The sequence below is a fragment of the Physeter macrocephalus genome, chromosome 20 (genome assembly GCF_002837175.3).
Source record: "Physeter macrocephalus isolate SW-GA chromosome 20, ASM283717v5, whole genome shotgun sequence".
Taxonomy (NCBI): Eukaryota; Metazoa; Chordata; class Mammalia; order Artiodactyla; family Physeteridae; genus Physeter; species Physeter macrocephalus.
This window is the reverse complement of record NC_041233.1, coordinates 68,536,089-68,553,964: the sequence shown is the minus strand read 5'-3', so window position 1 is coordinate 68,553,964 and position 17,876 is coordinate 68,536,089. Positions and strand designations below refer to the sequence as shown.

The 17,876-nt window shown below is 43.7% G+C and overlaps 1 protein-coding gene across 1 annotated transcript; it reads left to right on the top strand.

Annotated features, from left to right (window-relative positions):
* The first annotated feature begins 7,119 nt into the window (after positions 1-7,119).
* Positions 7,120-9,918, top strand: LOC102985924 (AT-rich interactive domain-containing protein 1A-like). Its single transcript, XM_024121466.2, is given in 5 exon segments — positions 7,120-7,762; positions 7,765-8,129; positions 8,131-9,004; positions 9,007-9,040; positions 9,516-9,918. Coding segments are annotated over 5 exon segments (2,262 nt in total). The 5' UTR covers positions 7,120-7,176.
* Positions 9,919-17,876: the final 7,958 nt, after the last annotated feature.

Genomic DNA, 17,876 nt, shown 5'->3' with positions numbered 1-17,876 from the left:
GCCTGCACCCTGTTCTGAAGCTGGGTGACCTTCTTGGAAGTGGGTGAATTGACCCGGCTATTTCTGGCAACAGTTCCGGTTCTCAGGCTCTTTATTCTAACAGTGCCACTTCTAAAGTAAGAAATATGTTGTCTGCCTGATACCAAGTCCTCGGGGCCAAACACATTCTTTCAGTGATGGAGGGGAAAGTCTTGCATACATTGGACAACAAACTAAAATATAAGGAAGCAAATATAACTTTTTCCTAGCTATTCTTGGGCAGCTCACCTGGCTTGAAGCTGGGGCACCATCTTTTCCCAGAATGAGGAAGACACACACACACACACACACACACACACACACACACACACACACACAAATGCAAAACACACATTTGCATGCATATATATTTAAAAATTCTAGAACCTATATTTTTCTTACCTATTATTATATAATGTTGGAATTGGCTATAAAGAAGAAATGTTTATCTGTGAAGATATAAGAAATAAGTCTAAGGAAAACTGTAGACATTATTTGTCCCTTCCCTACCATTATTTTCTTACTTGTTTTGTTGTATTTTTGTTAGTAGTATTAGAAAGTTTTCACTTTTAACTTCTTTCCAGAGGTATGCCAACAATTCCTACATCTCTGCATCATGCCATACCCTGAAACCCAAATCTCTTTTCTCAGCTGCTTGGTGGACTTCTCACCCTGCGTGTCCACGTCAAACTCGAGAACCTCCAACCACACATCTGACTCTGTTTCCTTGAACTTCCCCCACCCCAACCCCCAACAAGACCTGCTACTGGTCTTGCCTTCCTTTCTGTGATTTATGGCCTTCTCGCATCGTCTTGACTCACTTAACCCATCTCCCCTTTTCCAGTTGTACTCACCTGTCCACCCCTCCTGTTCTTGTCAAGTACGTGCGATGGAACTCAAATCTGACTCGAGAATTAATTTACTTAAAACCTTCCATGATTCTCTTCGCCCTTCAGAATGAACTCCAAAATTCCTGGTAAGATCTATAAACTCCTTCCCGGTCTAGCCTTTTCCTGTTTATTGGAAGTCTTTTCCCACTGCACTAGCCTTGGCAGGCTTACAGTCCAGCCATGCAAATGTTCTTGCTGTCTTCGGAATCCAGCCTATTCTTTCTTGCCTCCCTGCCTTTGGAAAGTTCTCTCCTCTGCTTGGAATGCCTTTTTCATCTTGGCAAAAACTACAAAATCAACCAAGTTCCAGCTCACTTGATACTTTGCAGGAGATGCTCTTCTTAATTATCCAAGCCTATTTTAGAATCTATTCCCTTTTTGGGGGGTCTCATGGTAAACCTTGCATAATTCAGTTAGGGACTTGCATTGGCTGCTTCCTCCATCAGGCTGTGAGCTCCCTGGGGGCCAGGATTGGCAATTGTGTGTTTCCATTACCTAAGATGGTACCTGGCTTCTAGTTGGAGTGCAAAAAATGTTTCTGGACAGAAAAATATTAATTAACCCGTTAACTTTGATCTCTTAAAAAACCCATTAGAAAGTTACTGCGTTTCCTTCTAGGAGGGAGTGAACTTTCAGGAAAACACCCTTGGTTAAAAGTAGGTAGTTAACAGCTCATTGGAGCTAGGAAAAGATCTTAGCTGTTACCCTGTTCAGCCAGCAGCCTTTTTCAAATTCAACATGGTGGTGAAGAGATATAAAATTATTCCCCCAAACTTACTGGGAGCAGAGGGTATTAGAACCCATGCAGGTCCCTATACCTAGTTTGGGGGCCTTTTTTTCTGATACTTCCGTTGGAAGTGTCCAGAATAGGAATTATTTGCAATACTCTCCTGTCATAGATTTAACCTGCCATATAGATGTGGGTAATTCTACAGGTCAGACAAACTGCTAGTTTATATAAATAAATACTGAAACAAAAACTATTGTACTTGAGCCCTAGGCAGTAAATCAGGTTGAAAGGGAGTAGCTAAAAATGTCAACGTCTCTGCCCATGAAGGATGTTGGAAGTCACAGGATAGGAGAAGAAGCAAGTAGTCAGACAGAGAATTTAGGCTTGATGAGGTTCAGATTATCAGACTTTGGGGCTGCCTATTTAAATAATGTGAACCTTTTTGGTTTAAACTCTGTGGGTCCCTCATGTCCCAGGGGATTTTATGTCCTTCCTCTGAGCAGGAAAGCTCCGGATGCCATTGGAAAGGCTGCTTTCTCAGCATCCCGAGAGCCACACCCAGGTCCTCTCCGAAGGTAAGGAACAAGTGCAAAACAAAAATTCATCTTTGTCAAACCTGAGAAAAGGAATTGAAATTAGAATTTGGGAGCATGGATTAATTTCAAAGATTAGGTGAGTATGTACTGAGGGCTAAGCACGGCCATCCTTGTTTTATAGACGAGGAAGTGAGGCTTGAAGAGGCAAATAATTGGCCTAGGGTCAGATCCAGTGACAGAAAACCTAAGACCCAGGTCTGCTGGCATCACAACCATTCTGCTCTGCTGCTTCTTCATTCAGGGTGGCAAAAATACTTGGGGCTTCTTACTGTGGCTGAATTCATTTGCCTATGCCAGGAGAAGTGGAACCCAACCCAATCATGGAAAGGGTTCTAGAAAGCAAGGCAGAAGACTTGGTTCTAGTTCTGGCTGAGATTCACCATCTAGGAGCAAGTGTTTATTGGGAATGGTGGTGAGATTTTGGGAGAAAATAAAGGATTTGTTGGGTGTAGGCAATGGTTATGTGCTTGACATATAACCATAGCACCTCTGAGACCCCCTACATCACACGTGACAGAACTCTTAGGGCCTGGAACTGAGACTACCCATGTCAACATGACTTGCTTGTTTGTTCCAGGATCCCTTCCCTCAGGAACGATAAGATTGTAAACCAATAATAACTGCACAGTTTGCCTCAGGAAATTCCTGCAGATCAGTTTATCCAAAGCAACAGGTAGGGGCTTCCCTGGTGGCGCAGTGGTTGAGAGTCCGCCTGCCGATGCAGGGAACGTGGGTTCGTGCCCCGGTCCGGGAGGATCCCACATGCCGCGGAGCGGCTAGGCCCGTGAGCCATGGCCGCTGGGCCTGCGCGTCCAGAGCCTGAGTTCCGCAATGGGAGAGGCCACAACAGTGAGAGGCCCGCGTACCGCAAAAAAAAAAAAAAAAAAAAAAAAAAAAAAGGCCAAAGCAACAGGTGAACAGCCAGCTATTCAAACAGCAGTTAGTTAGTCAAGACTTGCTTCAAGCCCCTCGCCCTGCTGTTTCCACTGATCCTATGATGCTACGAAATCTGCCCAATCTCAGTCAGCTCCACCTTGAAAGACCTGCTGTAAGTCACTTGCGACCAGATCCTAAAACCCTATAAATATCCATTTTGACTTTCTCTTCTGAGAAATTAAGACTTTGTCAAGACGGCATTCTCCCTTACTGCACCAAGTTCTGATAAATTTAGCTTTGCTGTTACCAACAAGTGGTCTGGTGACCTTTTGCAGACTTCCAGGCCCATTTTATTGATGTGGAAACCGAGATTCAGAGAGACTGAGTAAATGCATTCAAGTCACACAGGCAGTAATGTAGACTAGTGGTAGGCCAGAATCTGGCAGAACCAGATTCAAATCTGGATGTCTGCTCTCAAGACCAGGTTACCACGAAAGCCTTCACTTCTTAGCTGTAAGATGAGAGAATTGCATTGGCTCATGAAGACTGAGATTCTCCCTTGCTTGCTTTCAACTTTGATAAAAACAAATTGAACGATTTTCAAAGCTAGAATAAATTTTCTCCCCTTCTGTCTTTTGTTGAAATATTTTCTCCAAGTTTTGTCTTATATGTTTTTGTTTTTGTTTTTTGCGGTATGCGGGCCTCTCACTGTTGTGGCCTCTCCCGTTGCGGAGCACAGGCTCCAGACGCACAGAGCCGGATGGGCCTAGCCGCTCCGCGGCATGTGGGATCTTCCCGGACCGGGGCACGAACCCATGTCCCCTGCATCGGCAGGCTGACTCTCAACCACTGCGCCACCAGGGAAGCCCTGTCTTATATGTTTTTGTCTACAGAAATAAAAATGCAAGCCTAGTAGAAAAGGACCCTATCACATTTCTTTTTATTGTGGTAAAAAACAAATACCGTAAAATTCACCACTTTAACCATTTGAAAGCTCACAATTCAGTGGCATTTAGTACATGTAAAAAGCCCCTTTCTCATTGCCCCAATCATCATTCCTCTCCAATTCCAGAACATTTTCATCACCCAAAGGGAATGGTGCACCCATTAAACATTCTCCATGACCCCCTACCCCGGCCTCTGGTGACCATTTATCCACATGCTGTCTTTATAGATTGGCCTATTCTGGACATTTCATATAAATGGAATAATGTAACATATGGCTTTTGTGTCTGATTCTCACTTAGCATAAACCTTTCAAGATCCCATCAGATTTTGTCTTTTGTAATATTCATGGTATATCTTTGACACTGAATGGTAGCAAAGGAACAAGCCAAACACATGAATTATTATGATTGAGAGTTTTTCTCCAACAGGGAGAGGCAAAGAAGTGGTCCTCAAGGGCAACAATGGGAAGGGAAACCGTTCACATCCCTTGGCCACTTGATCTAAGGATTGCTCTCCATCACTTTCCCTGGTCCCTGGGCTGAGCCTGATGATGAGACTACATGCAGGAAGGGCAAGGAGCCCATCATCTGACTTGGCCGTGATTTTGTTGACCTGCCTGGTCTTTTCCTTGCATAGTCCTTGTATGGACATGAGGACAGTGCAGCAAGCTATTGGAAGATGCCTAGTAACAGGGTGAGATTTCAACTGGGCTCCAGCTTGCCCTTAGGACAGTTTATGTTCAATTTCACCAGACTAACTGGAAAGAGGCTGCAGGACAGTTTTTCTGTCCACGCCTAGCAGGAACCATTGCTCTCTTAATATCTTACACAAAGAGAAATCAGTCTTTTTTTTTTTTTTTGGTACGCGGGCCTCTCACTGTCATGGCCTCTCCCGTCGCGGAGCACAGGCTCCGGACGCGCAGGCTCAGCGGCCATGGCTCACGGGCCCAGCCGCTCCGCGGCATGTGGGATCTTCCCGGACCGGAGCACGAACCCGTGTCCCCTGCATCGGCAGGCAGACTCTCAACCACTGCGCCACCAGGGAAGCCCAGAAATCAGTCTTTTTGATGTGATTGTGGAGTTCAGGTACTCTTTCTTCGGGTGTGCCAAGGTGCTGGTGTTGGTGAGTCAGTCTCCTTGAGATGCTTAGATTGAGAAGGATGCTCTTGATGAACCGTTCGGATAAGTGCACAGAAGGAAGTTTCTACTGCAGCACACGCAGAATCCTCTCCTATCAGACACCTAAAAATGTCAAAGAAAGGAAATGGTGTGCCTAATACTGACAAATCTAAATCATGATTTGATGCCAGAGACTAATATAAGTCTTTTCTCCCGTGACAGCTCCACACTTGGAAAATTTACTCCATCATTTCCTATTCCAGTTAATGTCAAATTGAAAATTGTCGCTTGATAAATTATTAGCAGGAAATTTTATGTTTTTTTCCTTAGAGGATTTCTTTTTCTTTCTTTCCCCCATGTGAGTTATGTGTGATATGGGATGTAAAAATACAAAAAGAAAAGCCAAAAAATGTCATTATGTTTCCTCTTTTCAACCTTTATTGTAAAGACAAAGGGTCACAGTGAGTTCAAACATATTTATCTTATAAATATTGCACAGAAAATCATAAGTTGAGATAAATGTCACAGAAGCCATTGAAACATATGACCACAGTCAATTTATGAGCAACTTAAAATAGAGAAGCTCTCCAGGGTACTAAGATTGCTGTGAAATTATACAACATTAGCTTTCTTTTCAAATATGGCAAAGCATCTAGGCAGGAATTCTGAACTCAGGGTTAGTAGATCCCTTGGAAATGATTGTGACACTTATCATGTATGTGCATCTTTCTGGGGTGAAGATCATAACCTTTTTTCCCTTTTCTTTTTTTCTTTTGTAACTTTAAGGGGTTGTTGACCTAAGGATAAGATTCTTTGCTCTAAGAGGTGGTTGGACTACAGTGATTTTAAAGTGATTCCAATCCTGAGAGTCTTTGAAATCAGCCTTGAATTAATCAAGGGTATTTTCATAGCTGATATGTTGCCACTAACAAGCAGTGGGTTGGCTGTGTAACATATTGGCTCTTGTTGATTGTTTGCAAACAAGTTGCCCACCAATCACTAGCGAGCCTTTGGCCGTTCTTTTATTTTTCTTAAATATGCATTTATTTATTTATTTGGCTGTGCTGGGTCTTAGTTGTGCCATGCATGTGGGATCTAGTTCCCTGACTGGGCATCAAACCCAAGCCCCCAGCATTGGGAGTGTGGAGTCTTAACCGCTGGACCACCAGGGAAGTCCACAAGCCTTCGGCCATTCTTAACGTCTGCTAACAGGGTGTAGCCTATTATATCAAATCTCCCTGTAATTGTCGCTGTTTCAATAACTGTGTTTATTCCTCATTGGACAAGTATTTATTGAATAATATTATTGGGAAATTAATTGATTTAACATATTTGGTAGGTTTAAATATGTTTCATTGCCTTCCCTAAAGAGTAGAGGACATTCTACGAAGGAATATTTCATAATACAGGTCCACAGTTTCTCACTCTCAATTCCCAAATCTAGAAAGCTCCGAAGATTGAGTTTTTTCCATAACTCACTTGAGAGTAAATGCGACCCGAATGAACTCATTTGGCAGTAGGATCTGACCTGAACTGGCGTGAGGCTTTTTATAGTCATTATTTATCTACTCAGTATGGACAATCATACATTTCGCTGCAGACACATTAATGTTTGATTATGGAATGCTGACCTGGGACCCTGCTTAAGATCTGTAATACGTAATCTATGCGCCGTATTGTCTTCCTAGAATCCCCCAAATCCTGAATTCCAGAACATATCTGCCCCCACAGGCTCTCAGGTAAGAGTTTGTGGACCTAGACCATATATTTTTGTCTAAGAAGCTTTTGTAATTCTGTGTGTATGTGTCTATGCGGTCACGTTTAAAAGAAGAACAAAGCACCTTTCTCATCCCTCCAAAATGGACTGACACACAATAAATTATTTCTGACCTTTGAGAAATGAACTTTAAAAAGCACTCGTTCACAATTACGCCAACAGGCAGAGCACGGGCTCTGCTCCGCAAGGCGCTGCCTATCGGGGCGTGAACCAAACAGATGAAATGCTGCACACGGATCAGAGAGCCAACCATGAAGGCCCGTGGCCTTCCCGTGGCACACGCCAGCCCCCATCTGGCCCTTCTGTCCCCGTGCCCCCCATGACAAGGCCCCCTCCATCCAACCACCAGCCCCCACCAAGCATGCAGAATCACATTCCTCAGGTATCCAGCCCTGCCCCCCTGCCCCGGCCAAAGGAGAACCGCACCTCTCCTAGCAAGTCTCCATTCCTGCACTCTGGGATGAAGATGCAGAAGCCAGGTCCCCCAGTACCTGCCTCACACATAGCACCTGCCCCTGTGCAGCCCCCTATGATTCGGCGGGACATCACCTTCCCACCTGGCTCTGTTGAAGCCACACAGCCTGTGTTGAAGCAGAGGAGGCGGCTCACGACGAAAGACATCGGAACCCTGGAGGCATGGCGGGTAATGATGTCCCTCAAGTCTGGGCCGCTGGCAGAGAGCACGTGGGCATTAGACACCATTGACATCCTGCTGTATGATAACAACAGCATCATGACTTTCAACCTCAGTCAGCTCCCAGGGTTGCTAGAGCTCCTTGTGGAATATTTCCGACGTCGCCTGATTGAGATCTTGGCATTTTAAAGGAGTATGAGGTGGGTGACCCAGGACAGAGAACACTACTGGACCCTGGGAGATTCAGCAGAGCGTCTAGTCCAGCTCCTGTGGAGGGGGAGGAGGAGGAGGAGGAAGACCTTCTAGGTCCTAAACGAGAGGAGGAAGAAGAGGAGGAAGTAATCGAAAATGATGAGGAGATGGCCTTTGTGAGCAAGGACAAAGCCGCCTCCGAGAATAGTGAGGAGAAACTGATTAGTAAGTTCGACAGGCCTCCAGTAAAGATCGTGCAAGAGAGTGACCCGTTTGCGGTGGACTGCTCAGATAAGCTTGGGCGCGTGCAGGAGTTTGACAGTGGCTTGCTGCACTGGCGGATTGGTGGCGGGGGACACCACTGAGCATATCCAGACCCACTTTGAGAGCAAAACAGAGCTGCTGCCTTCCCGGCCTCATGTACCCTGCCCACCAGTCACTCGGAAGTATGTCACAGCAGTAGAGGGTACACCAGGGACAACAGAGCAGGAGGGCCCCCCGACCGATGGCCCTCCAGAAAAAGGGATCACAGCCACTATGGATGACATGTTGTCCACCTGGTCTAGCACATTGACCGAGGAGGGAGCTAAGAGTGTAGAGGCCACCAAGGAAAGCAGCAAGTTTCCATTTGGCATCAGCCCAGCACAGAGCCATCGGAACCTCAAGATCCTAGAGGATGAACCCCACAGGAAAGATGAGGCCCCACCGTGTAGCCTTCTGGACTGGCAGGATTCCCTTGCCAAACGCTGCGTCTGTGTCTCCGATACCATCCGAAGTCTGTCATTTGTGCCAGGCAATGACTTTGAGGTGTCCAAACACCCGGGGCTGCTGCTGATCCTGGGCAAGCTGGTCCTTCTGCACCACAGGCACCCAGAACGGAAGCAGGCACCACTAACTTACGAGAAGGAGGAGGGGCAGGACCAAGGGGTGGGCTGCAACAAAGTGGCGTGCTGGTGGGACTGCTTGGAGATGCTTCGGGAAAACACCTGGGTCACGCTCGCCAACATTTCGGGGCAGTTGGACCTCTCCCCATACCCCGAGAGCATTTGCCTGCCTGTCCTGGATGGACTCCTACACTGGGCAGTCTGCCCTTCAGCTGAAGCCCAGGACCCCTTCTCCACCCTGGGCCCCAACGCCGTCCTCTCCCCCCAGAGACTGGTCTTGGAAACCCTCAGCAAACTCAGCATCCAGGACAACAATGTGGACCTGATCCTGGCCGCACCCCCTTAAGCCGCCTGGAGAAGTTGTACAGCACCATGGTGCGCCTTCCTCAGGGACCGAAAGAACCCGGTGTGCCGGGAGATGGCTGTAGTACTGCTAGCCAACCTGGCACAGGGCGACAGCCTGGCAGCCCTTGCCACTGCAGTGCAGGAAGGCGGCATCGGCAACCTCCTGGGCTTCCTGGAGGATAGCCTTGCTGCCACACGGTTCCAGCAGAGCCAGGCCAGCCTGCTCCACGTGCAGAACCCGCCCTTTGAGCCGGCTAGTGTGGACATGATGCGACGGGCTGCCCGTGCGCTGCTGGCCCTGGCCAAGGTGGACGAGAACCACTCGGAGATCACGCTGTATGAGTCACGGCTGTTGGACGTCTCGGTATCACCGTTGATGAACTCACTGCTTACACAAGTCATTTGCGGTGTACTGTTTTTGAATTGGCCAGTCATGACAGCCGTGGGACGCCTCCCTCCCTGTGTGCGTGTGCGCGTGCGCGTGGAGAACTTAGAAACTGACTGTTGCCGCTTCCTCAGGGACCGAAAGAACCCGGTGTGCCGGGAGATGGCTGTAGTACTGCTAGCCAACCTGGCACAGGGCGACAGCCTGGCAGCCCTTGCCACTGCAGTGCAGAAAGGCGGCATCGGCAACCTCCTGGGCTTCCTGGAGGATAGCCTTGCTGCCACACGGTTCCAGCAGAGCCAGGCCAGCCTGCTCCACGTGCAGAACCCGCCCTTTGAGCCGGCTAGTGTGGACATGATGCGACGGGCTGCCCGTGCGCTGCTGGCCCTGGCCAAGGTGGACGAGAACCACTCGGAGTTCACGCTGTATGAGTCACGGTTGTTGGACATCTCGGTATCACCGTTGATGAACTCATTGGTTTCACAAGTCATTTGCGATGTACTGTTTTTGATTGGCCAGTCATGACAGCCGACTGTTGCCCTTTATTTACGCAAAACCACCTCAGATCCAGTTTACCCTGTGCTGTCCAGCTTCTCCCTTGGAAAAAAAGTCTCTCCTAGTTCTCTTTCCTCCTCCTTCTCGCCCCTTCTTCCTCCTGATCTTTCTATTCCCTGTCCTCACTTTACTCCCCGCAGGATCCTGCCCTATTTGAAAAGACAAAGTTCTGCCTACATAGAAGACTTTTTTAATTTTAACCAAAGTTACTGTCGTTTACAGTGAGTTTGGGGGAAAAAAAAATACAAATAAAAATGGCTTTCCCAGTCCTTGCATCAAGGGGATGCCACAGTTCATGATTTTTGTTTGTTTGTTTGTCTTTTGTTTTTTGGGGTTTTTACCACTGCGCCACCAGGGAAGCCCCATACTGTTTTTAATGGTTAAAAAAAAACAAACCAAAAAAACCCCTGAAGGACAAAAATGGTGACTGCTGAACTGTGTATGGTTTATTGTTGTACGTTCACAATCCTGCAGAAACCGAGAAGTTCGCAGTTGTGGACAAACCCTGTTCATGGAGAGGCGTGTGCAGTAGAGTGTAGACCCTTTCATGTACTGTACTGTACACCTGATACTGTAAACATACTGTAATAATAATGTCTCACATGGAAACAAGAGAAAACGCTGGGTCAGCAGCAAGCTGTAGTTTAAAAAAATGTTTTTAGTTAAATGTTGAGGAGAAAAAAAAAGAAAAGGCTTTTCCCCCAAAGTATCATGTGTGAACCTACAACACCCTGACCTCTTTCTCTCCTCCTTGATTGTATGAATAACCCTGAGATGACCTCTTAGAACTGGTTTTAACCTTTAGCTGCAGCGTCTGCGCTGCCACGTGTGTATATATATGACGTTGTACATTGCACATACCCTTGGATTCCCACAGTTTGGTCCCCCTCCCAGCTACCCCTTTATAGTATGACGAGTTAACAAGTTGGTGACCTGCACAAAGCGAGACACAGCTATTTAATCTCTTGCCAGACATCTGTAAGTTAGTGAAACAGAATCTGATTCTCTTAGCTATGTTAACTGTTGGGGGGAGGGGTCTAGGGAGAAAACTTGGGGGTGGGGAAAGGGACTTTTTCCCTTGTAAAGTCCAGTAAGAAAAATGGCTACAAATCTTCCAGTTACAAAAGAGAGAACCCCATTGAAAATAGAATACAATAAGTGACAAATAAATCAAGTATTTTACACATTGATAACTGAACCTGGAGTCTAGAACATGTAGTTCTGACTTAACAATTTTAGAGAAATGCCTATTTTTAAAGAATAATGGGGCTTCCCTGGTGGCGCAGTGGTTGAGAGTCTCTGCCTGCCGATGCAGGGGAACCGGGTTCGCGCCCCGGTCTGGGAGGATCCCACATGCCGCGGAGCGGCTGGGCCCGTGAGCCATGGCCGCTGAGCCTGCGCGTCCGGAGCCTGTGCGCCACAACGGGAGAGGCCACAACAGTGAGAGGCCCACGTACAGCAAAAAAAAAAAAAAAAAAAAAGAATAATGATGTACATTTTCATACAGTGTATACTCATTGCATATATGTTGCTAAAACACATTCCAGCAATCTAGGTGCCATTTCTAGAAATAAATCCATTTCTTAGAAATATTTGGGAAATAACCTCATTGTTTCCTGTGACACTAGCAAAGAATGCCCCATATACGTTGCAATTTGAGGCTTAGCACCTTTCTTAGAGAAACTATTATTTATGTCTGATAGTGAAAATTTGAATTTCAAAGGAAATAGAGGGTTACATCACATCTTCTTGCAGTGCACTGCTCTAGTGAGGCCTGTTATCACTCTGTGCTTGGATTGTTGCAGAAGCCAGAGAACTTGGTTCTCTGGCTCCAGCGGAATTCAGTCAACGAAAATTTAGAGTTCATACCTTGTGCCAGGCAGTGTGCTGGAGCTTCCAGCCTTGTGGGGAACAGACAAGCAGTTTGGTGACAGGAGTAAGAGATGGACTTAGGAGTCAGGCACCTAGACTTGATCAAGACTGCTTACCTGTTGTCTTGAACAAATCACCTGAGCTCATATGCCTTACCTCCAAGGCGGCAGAACCTTCCGTCGTTAGCCAGTCTGTCAGCATTTTGTACTCAGAAACCTGGGTCAGCTTCTCTGGGCTGCATTTCTCTGGGTCGGCTCCTGGGGTTGATATATGAGAACCAGAAGGCCAGTTTAATAATGAACTCATATTCATTATATGAGATTATACAAATATTAGTCTTTTGATTTATAAAATATGATTATTGAATTCACTTAACTCAGAATTATTTGGAAGATTAAGATGTGATATCCACCTGTCATGCCTCTGATGCCAGGTTAATCTTTCTAAAACACTGCTTTTCTCACGACACCGTTGCTCGTCAATCTCCAGGCTTCCGGGAAGGTTAGAGTTCAACACTTTTGCATTAACCTTCTGATCTGTTCCCGAACTACTTGTCCAGTTTCATCTTCTAATTACTCCATCAACGTGAACCATCTGTAACTGGCTATTCATTGTCTAAAAATTCATCTCAACTACCTATATCCCTATGCTTTTGTTCATGTGGTTTTCTTCCCCCTGCAACTTCTCATGGAATGGCCTTTCACACAGGTTTATCGCCTTATCCAAGATCTACTACATCACCAAGCCTCTAGATTATGCCACCCCATCCATCCACTCCCTCCTCTGAACTCTAGAGCTGAAGTGTCAGGACAGTAGCCATCAGTCGTATGTGTCTGTTGAACGCTTGAAATGTGGTCTCAATTGAGATGGCTGTAAGTGTAAGATGTACGTCAGATTTCAAAGGTTTAGTATAAAAAAAAGCATCTCCTTCCTACAGTTTTACATCAATTCTATGTTGAAATGATAATACTAGCTTCACCCGTTTTTGACTTTAAAAAAACGTAGCTACTAGAACATGTAAAATTAAATATACAGCTTGCATTGTATTTCTATTAGATAGAGCTGGTCTAGAGCCCTTACTTTTGGCCATGTGTCTGGCATGCAGCCACACCTGCCTCATTCTTTGTCACTTTTTACTTGCGGATGTCTGATCTCCCCAGCCAGAGAGTGGGTGCCTTGGGGACAGGCCCAGTGTTTTCAGCTGGTTGTATCCCATACAGCACACTCACTCAGGACACAGTACCCTCAATCTTTCAGGAACAGGTAAACATACGAATCACAACTCAAAAACTAATCACAGAAATCCTCCAGAAAGTTAAGCTCCCCAGGCATCTTCTGAGCAGCTCTAATGTGAAAAAAATTATTTAGCTGCATAGATATATTAACACTCAGAAGGTCTGAAGAGACTTGTAAACATCTGCCGCTTGAAGAGGGAGTTCTATGGGTTGCCTGTCTTGAGTAAAATTTATATTGTCCCGTGCTTGCAAGAAGGCTTTTTGCACTACTCTAAGGACTTAGAATTTTCATGTTACCTTTGTCACTTGGTACGGTACTTTTTCAGATCCTCGGAATTTTGTGACTCGGAGATGTTTAAAAACATTAGCAACACAGTCACAGGAAGGATGGCATGTTGATGCCACCAGGCCTGGTGCCACACTGAACACTGCACAGTGCTGTATTCCATTCCAGTCTCCACCCCGGAAAAATCCCTGGAACTGGGATGTAATGGGACCCCCATTTGAACAGCGGAAAGAATGAAAGGATTTGAAATGAAATGAAAGTTGTTTATAAGAGGAAATGGAATTAGCACATAGAAAGCTGAGGGGCAGGGCACTGTTTCTCATATGTATCATCAGAAGGATTTTAATACAGAAAATAGTGGCTCAGTCATTAGTTTGCAGATTCCATTGAGATTCGTCATGAGTCAAAACAGAAAGAGGGATTTGGGTTAGCTACAAAGGAAACATTTGCTGATAGGACTGGCAATTAACTGGTGGGTCAGGTCTTTACAGCTCAGATTATGTCTTGTCAGTCTTGGTGGTCTGTATTGATCTAGTTAGACCCTTGCTTGAGTATAGTGGTGTTTTTGTTTTTGTCCATTTCCTTTATTTATTTTTTTAAATTTAATTTTTATTTTATATTGGAGTAGAGTTGATTTACAACGCTGTGTTAGTTTCAGGTGTACAGCAAAGTGATTCGGTTATGCATATATATGCAAACCATTCTTTTTCAGATTCTTTTCCTATATAGGTTATTACAGAATATTGAGTAGAGTTCCCTGTGCTCTACAGTAGGTCCTTGTTGATGATCTGTTTTACGTAGAGTAGGGGTGTTGTTTACTAGACATATCTAGGTCCTTCCTATGCTGAAAGTTCTGCAGTTTTTCTGGGTGACTCAGTTTTATTGAGGTATGCCTATTTTAAGGGAAAAAAACCCCACACGTTATTTCAGGACTGATCATTGAATCATTTAAACACAAGGAATTCTTTAAAAAGAGCATCTTACTAAACTGCTACCTTTAATGGCTTTAGAAAAAAATCACTGCAGAAAATGTCATTGGAACATCTATTAATGTTTACTCTTTAAAAGCATTTTTAACTAGGACCTCAAGATCACAGGTGAGTTTCTTTAGTTAACATAATAGATATTTTAAGCCAGTGAAGTTCCTGTAGATTTGTCTCTGTTCATTAAGTTGGGAACAAAGAAACCCAGTGCCCTGCAAGCCACAAAAAAGAGGTAAGCAAAAATACAAACTGCCATTGCTCTCAGCACTTTTCATCTCTGAACTGCTATTCCAGGAAAAGGAGAACAATCTAGAGAGTTGCTTTTAGTGTTTACAACTCAATGCAAAATCGTAGAGTTGAGTTACTTTCCAAATTGACTTACTTTTCTCAAAGTGGCCGTGGGTTCAGAATCATTAAACAACCACTTTTGCTTAGCACAGAGCAAACAGGTTTTTTAATCTGATGTTTGGGAAGAAGACTATTTTATTCAGTTGTGGTTTTTGTGGAATTTTTTTGTGTGTTTGGAATTTTAAGTATAAGAATAAGTGAAGGACTGTTTGTTGGGATGCATGTGGTATTTTATATATATATATATATATATATATATATATATATATATTTGCTATTCTTAGTTGTTCTTTTCACTTTAAAAAAAAACAACAGGGATTTTGTGGGTGGAGTTGCAAGGAAAGGGAAAAGAAGGTCAGGAGGAAGTATTCGTATATATATATATATATATATATATATATATATATATTTGCTATTCTTAGTTGTTCTTTTCACTTTAAAAAAAAACAACAGGGATTTTGTGGGTGGAGTTGCAAGGAAAGGGAAAAGAAGGTCAGGAGGAAGTATTCGAAATGATAGACTGTGCAAAGCTATAAGCTCCTTCTATCAGAGCATCTCAGAGGGATTTACAAACAAAGGCTACTGATCAGGATTTGTGGGAAGTGAACCTGAGTAGCAGGGAAACCAATTGACTTCTCCAAGCTCACTGGGCACAGCAGCAAATACAGAGGAGCCAGAGCAGCCAGTCTTTGGACTGTCTGCTTGAACAAGTTTTCTGCTCTCCTAGAGTAAAAATTTACCCACAATTCCCACAAATCAGCTAGCCGAATGATTAGGAAAACTAATTTACAAATAGTTGAAGGTGTAACAGCTCATGTTATCCTTTGCAATCAGGATGCTGAAAAACGGACAAGGTCATACAGTTAAGAACTGAAAAATAAAGAAAAACAGGAAAATAAAGCCTGTTAAGAAGCCCCACACCACAAATATTAAACTCAACATGAAGACTTTTTATAGGAAAAGTACAGAGTTTAAAATTTTTTTCTACTCATAATTATGAGCAATACTGAAATTCTCAGGAAGAAATCCAAACTTAAGACATTTAAAATGCATCATAGGTAAGTTCTGTCATAAATAGGAAGAAAACGGTGTGATCTTGCTAATACTAATTAATAGCTATGAGCCGGGGACGTGGAGAGAGAAGAAAACAAGAATCCTAAGTATTGAGAGATGTTGAAAATCAGAGCTTTAGGAAACTGTTCATGAGAAGTTAATGCTGCTAGGAAGACAATTTATCTAGAACTAGATGTTCTAGATGGTTCTAGTTCATTCAAGAGGAAATGAAGATGTGCTCAAGAGAAGGGCTGGTGAGTATAGGGTATGTCCAAGGCAAGAACTGGCTTCAGGTACCAGGAAGGTAGAGATGCGCTCAGAGTGAAGGCAAGATGTAAGTGAAGACAAAGGTTTAAAGGATGTAGACAGTCACTTTCCATGCTTTCTTGGGTGCTGCTAAGATGACTGCCAAGATCATGCTCTAATGTTGTCAGCATAGTGTCAGCTTCTCCTTCGGGCTGCTGTTTTCCAGTCTGTCGTTAGAGCAATTGGATCTGGAAGCCTATTAACTGCTCCATCAGATGACCAAGTCTTATTGATTCAGAAACTATCTCCCACAAAAGGTAAAAAGACTATTAGGAGGTAAATTAACCCACAAAGTATCTATTTATAGTATTAATACTTCTTTGATGACATTGTATGGACTATTGAGTAGAGACTCTTTAACTGAGAGCAGGGTGAAAGTTGGAATTTTAGGAGAGGTGTATTTCTCAGAAAGTAGTTTGATAGAATTAGCTTTTTTTTTCTTTTTTTAACATCTTTATTGGAGTATAATTGCTTTACAATGGTGTATTAGTTTCTGCTGTATAACAAAGTGAATCAGCTATACATATACATATATCCCCATATCTCCTCCCTCTTGCATCTCCCTCCCACCCTCCCTATCCCACCCCTAGAATTTGCTTTAAAATAATTGCAATGTAGCAGTGCACTTTGGATCACAAATTATGAGATTCAGAAGCAATATTCTAGATGGAAATTTAAATAATGTGGAGGGTGTGTGTGAAGGAGAAGAAAGAGAAATTAATTCCATTTGCTGATGTGACTGTAGTACAACTATTTTTAGGTATAATCCAAACAGTGCATATCTTCTCCATTTTGATTAGTAGCAAATTGGCAGGGAGTCAAAAGAATTAGTATTTCTCAGCACATTATGCCAGAAATGTACAAATAAAACTAAATTATCTGTGCCAATGTGTTTAATTTGAATTACGGCTAAGGTTTTAAATTTTTTTCCTTCCAAAGAACTGATGGGTCCTGCTTTGTTAAAAAAAATTTTTTAAGCCTTTCACAAATGGCAGTAAAACTTAATAATTTTCCTTTTGACCCTTGCTTAGAAGCTCTTGCTAAAAACTTGAATGCTAATATCATCCTGAGACTTCGAGTGCAGAATTTCCATCTGGCAGTTTTACATATTGCCAGAGGAAGTCAGCACGCTCAACAAAATGCGAAATTAGGAAAATGTGCTTAACAAGGAAAGGTTTCACAATAGCCACTTAGAGGTTATTAATAATTCCAGTTCCAAAGAAAGCCTGGATAGAAAAAAAATGAGCTCTATTTACAAAGCTTTACATTGCCAAGTTCACCAAGGGATGAAGCTATCTTCTATGCCAATTATTGATTCCTACACTGGAGGGAGAATTATAGATGCTGGAATATCTTGTTACACATAGAGAACTTTACAGTGTGCAACCGAAACATAATTTCAAATGTAGCAAGTAAGTGAATCTTGGTCATATGTTCACTGTTTTAATTTTAAGGTTTATGCCTTTGGTAGTGTTACACACAAACCCATGGGGTAAGGTTGATTTTCTGCATATTCACTGCCCTCCTCCTGTCACTTCTGCTGTGCATTATCTCACCAGATTAAACAAGATTGGCAGTTTTCTCCTCCCACTGATGTAGCTATTGGGATTGGCAGCTCAGATTCCTACATGTCTATTATGGATCAATGTCTTCTTCAAAACAACAAAAAGCAGTTTTCGTGGGTAGAGTAGGAATCGCTGACAAGGTCTGTTTCTGAATCCCCGTAACCCTCAGAGAACTCAAGAGATCACAGAAAATTCTTTTTTTTCTATTTCCTACAAATACATATAAACTGGCCCCAAGATTATAGTGGTTTCCTCTAATTCACTAAAGAGTTCAGACCTG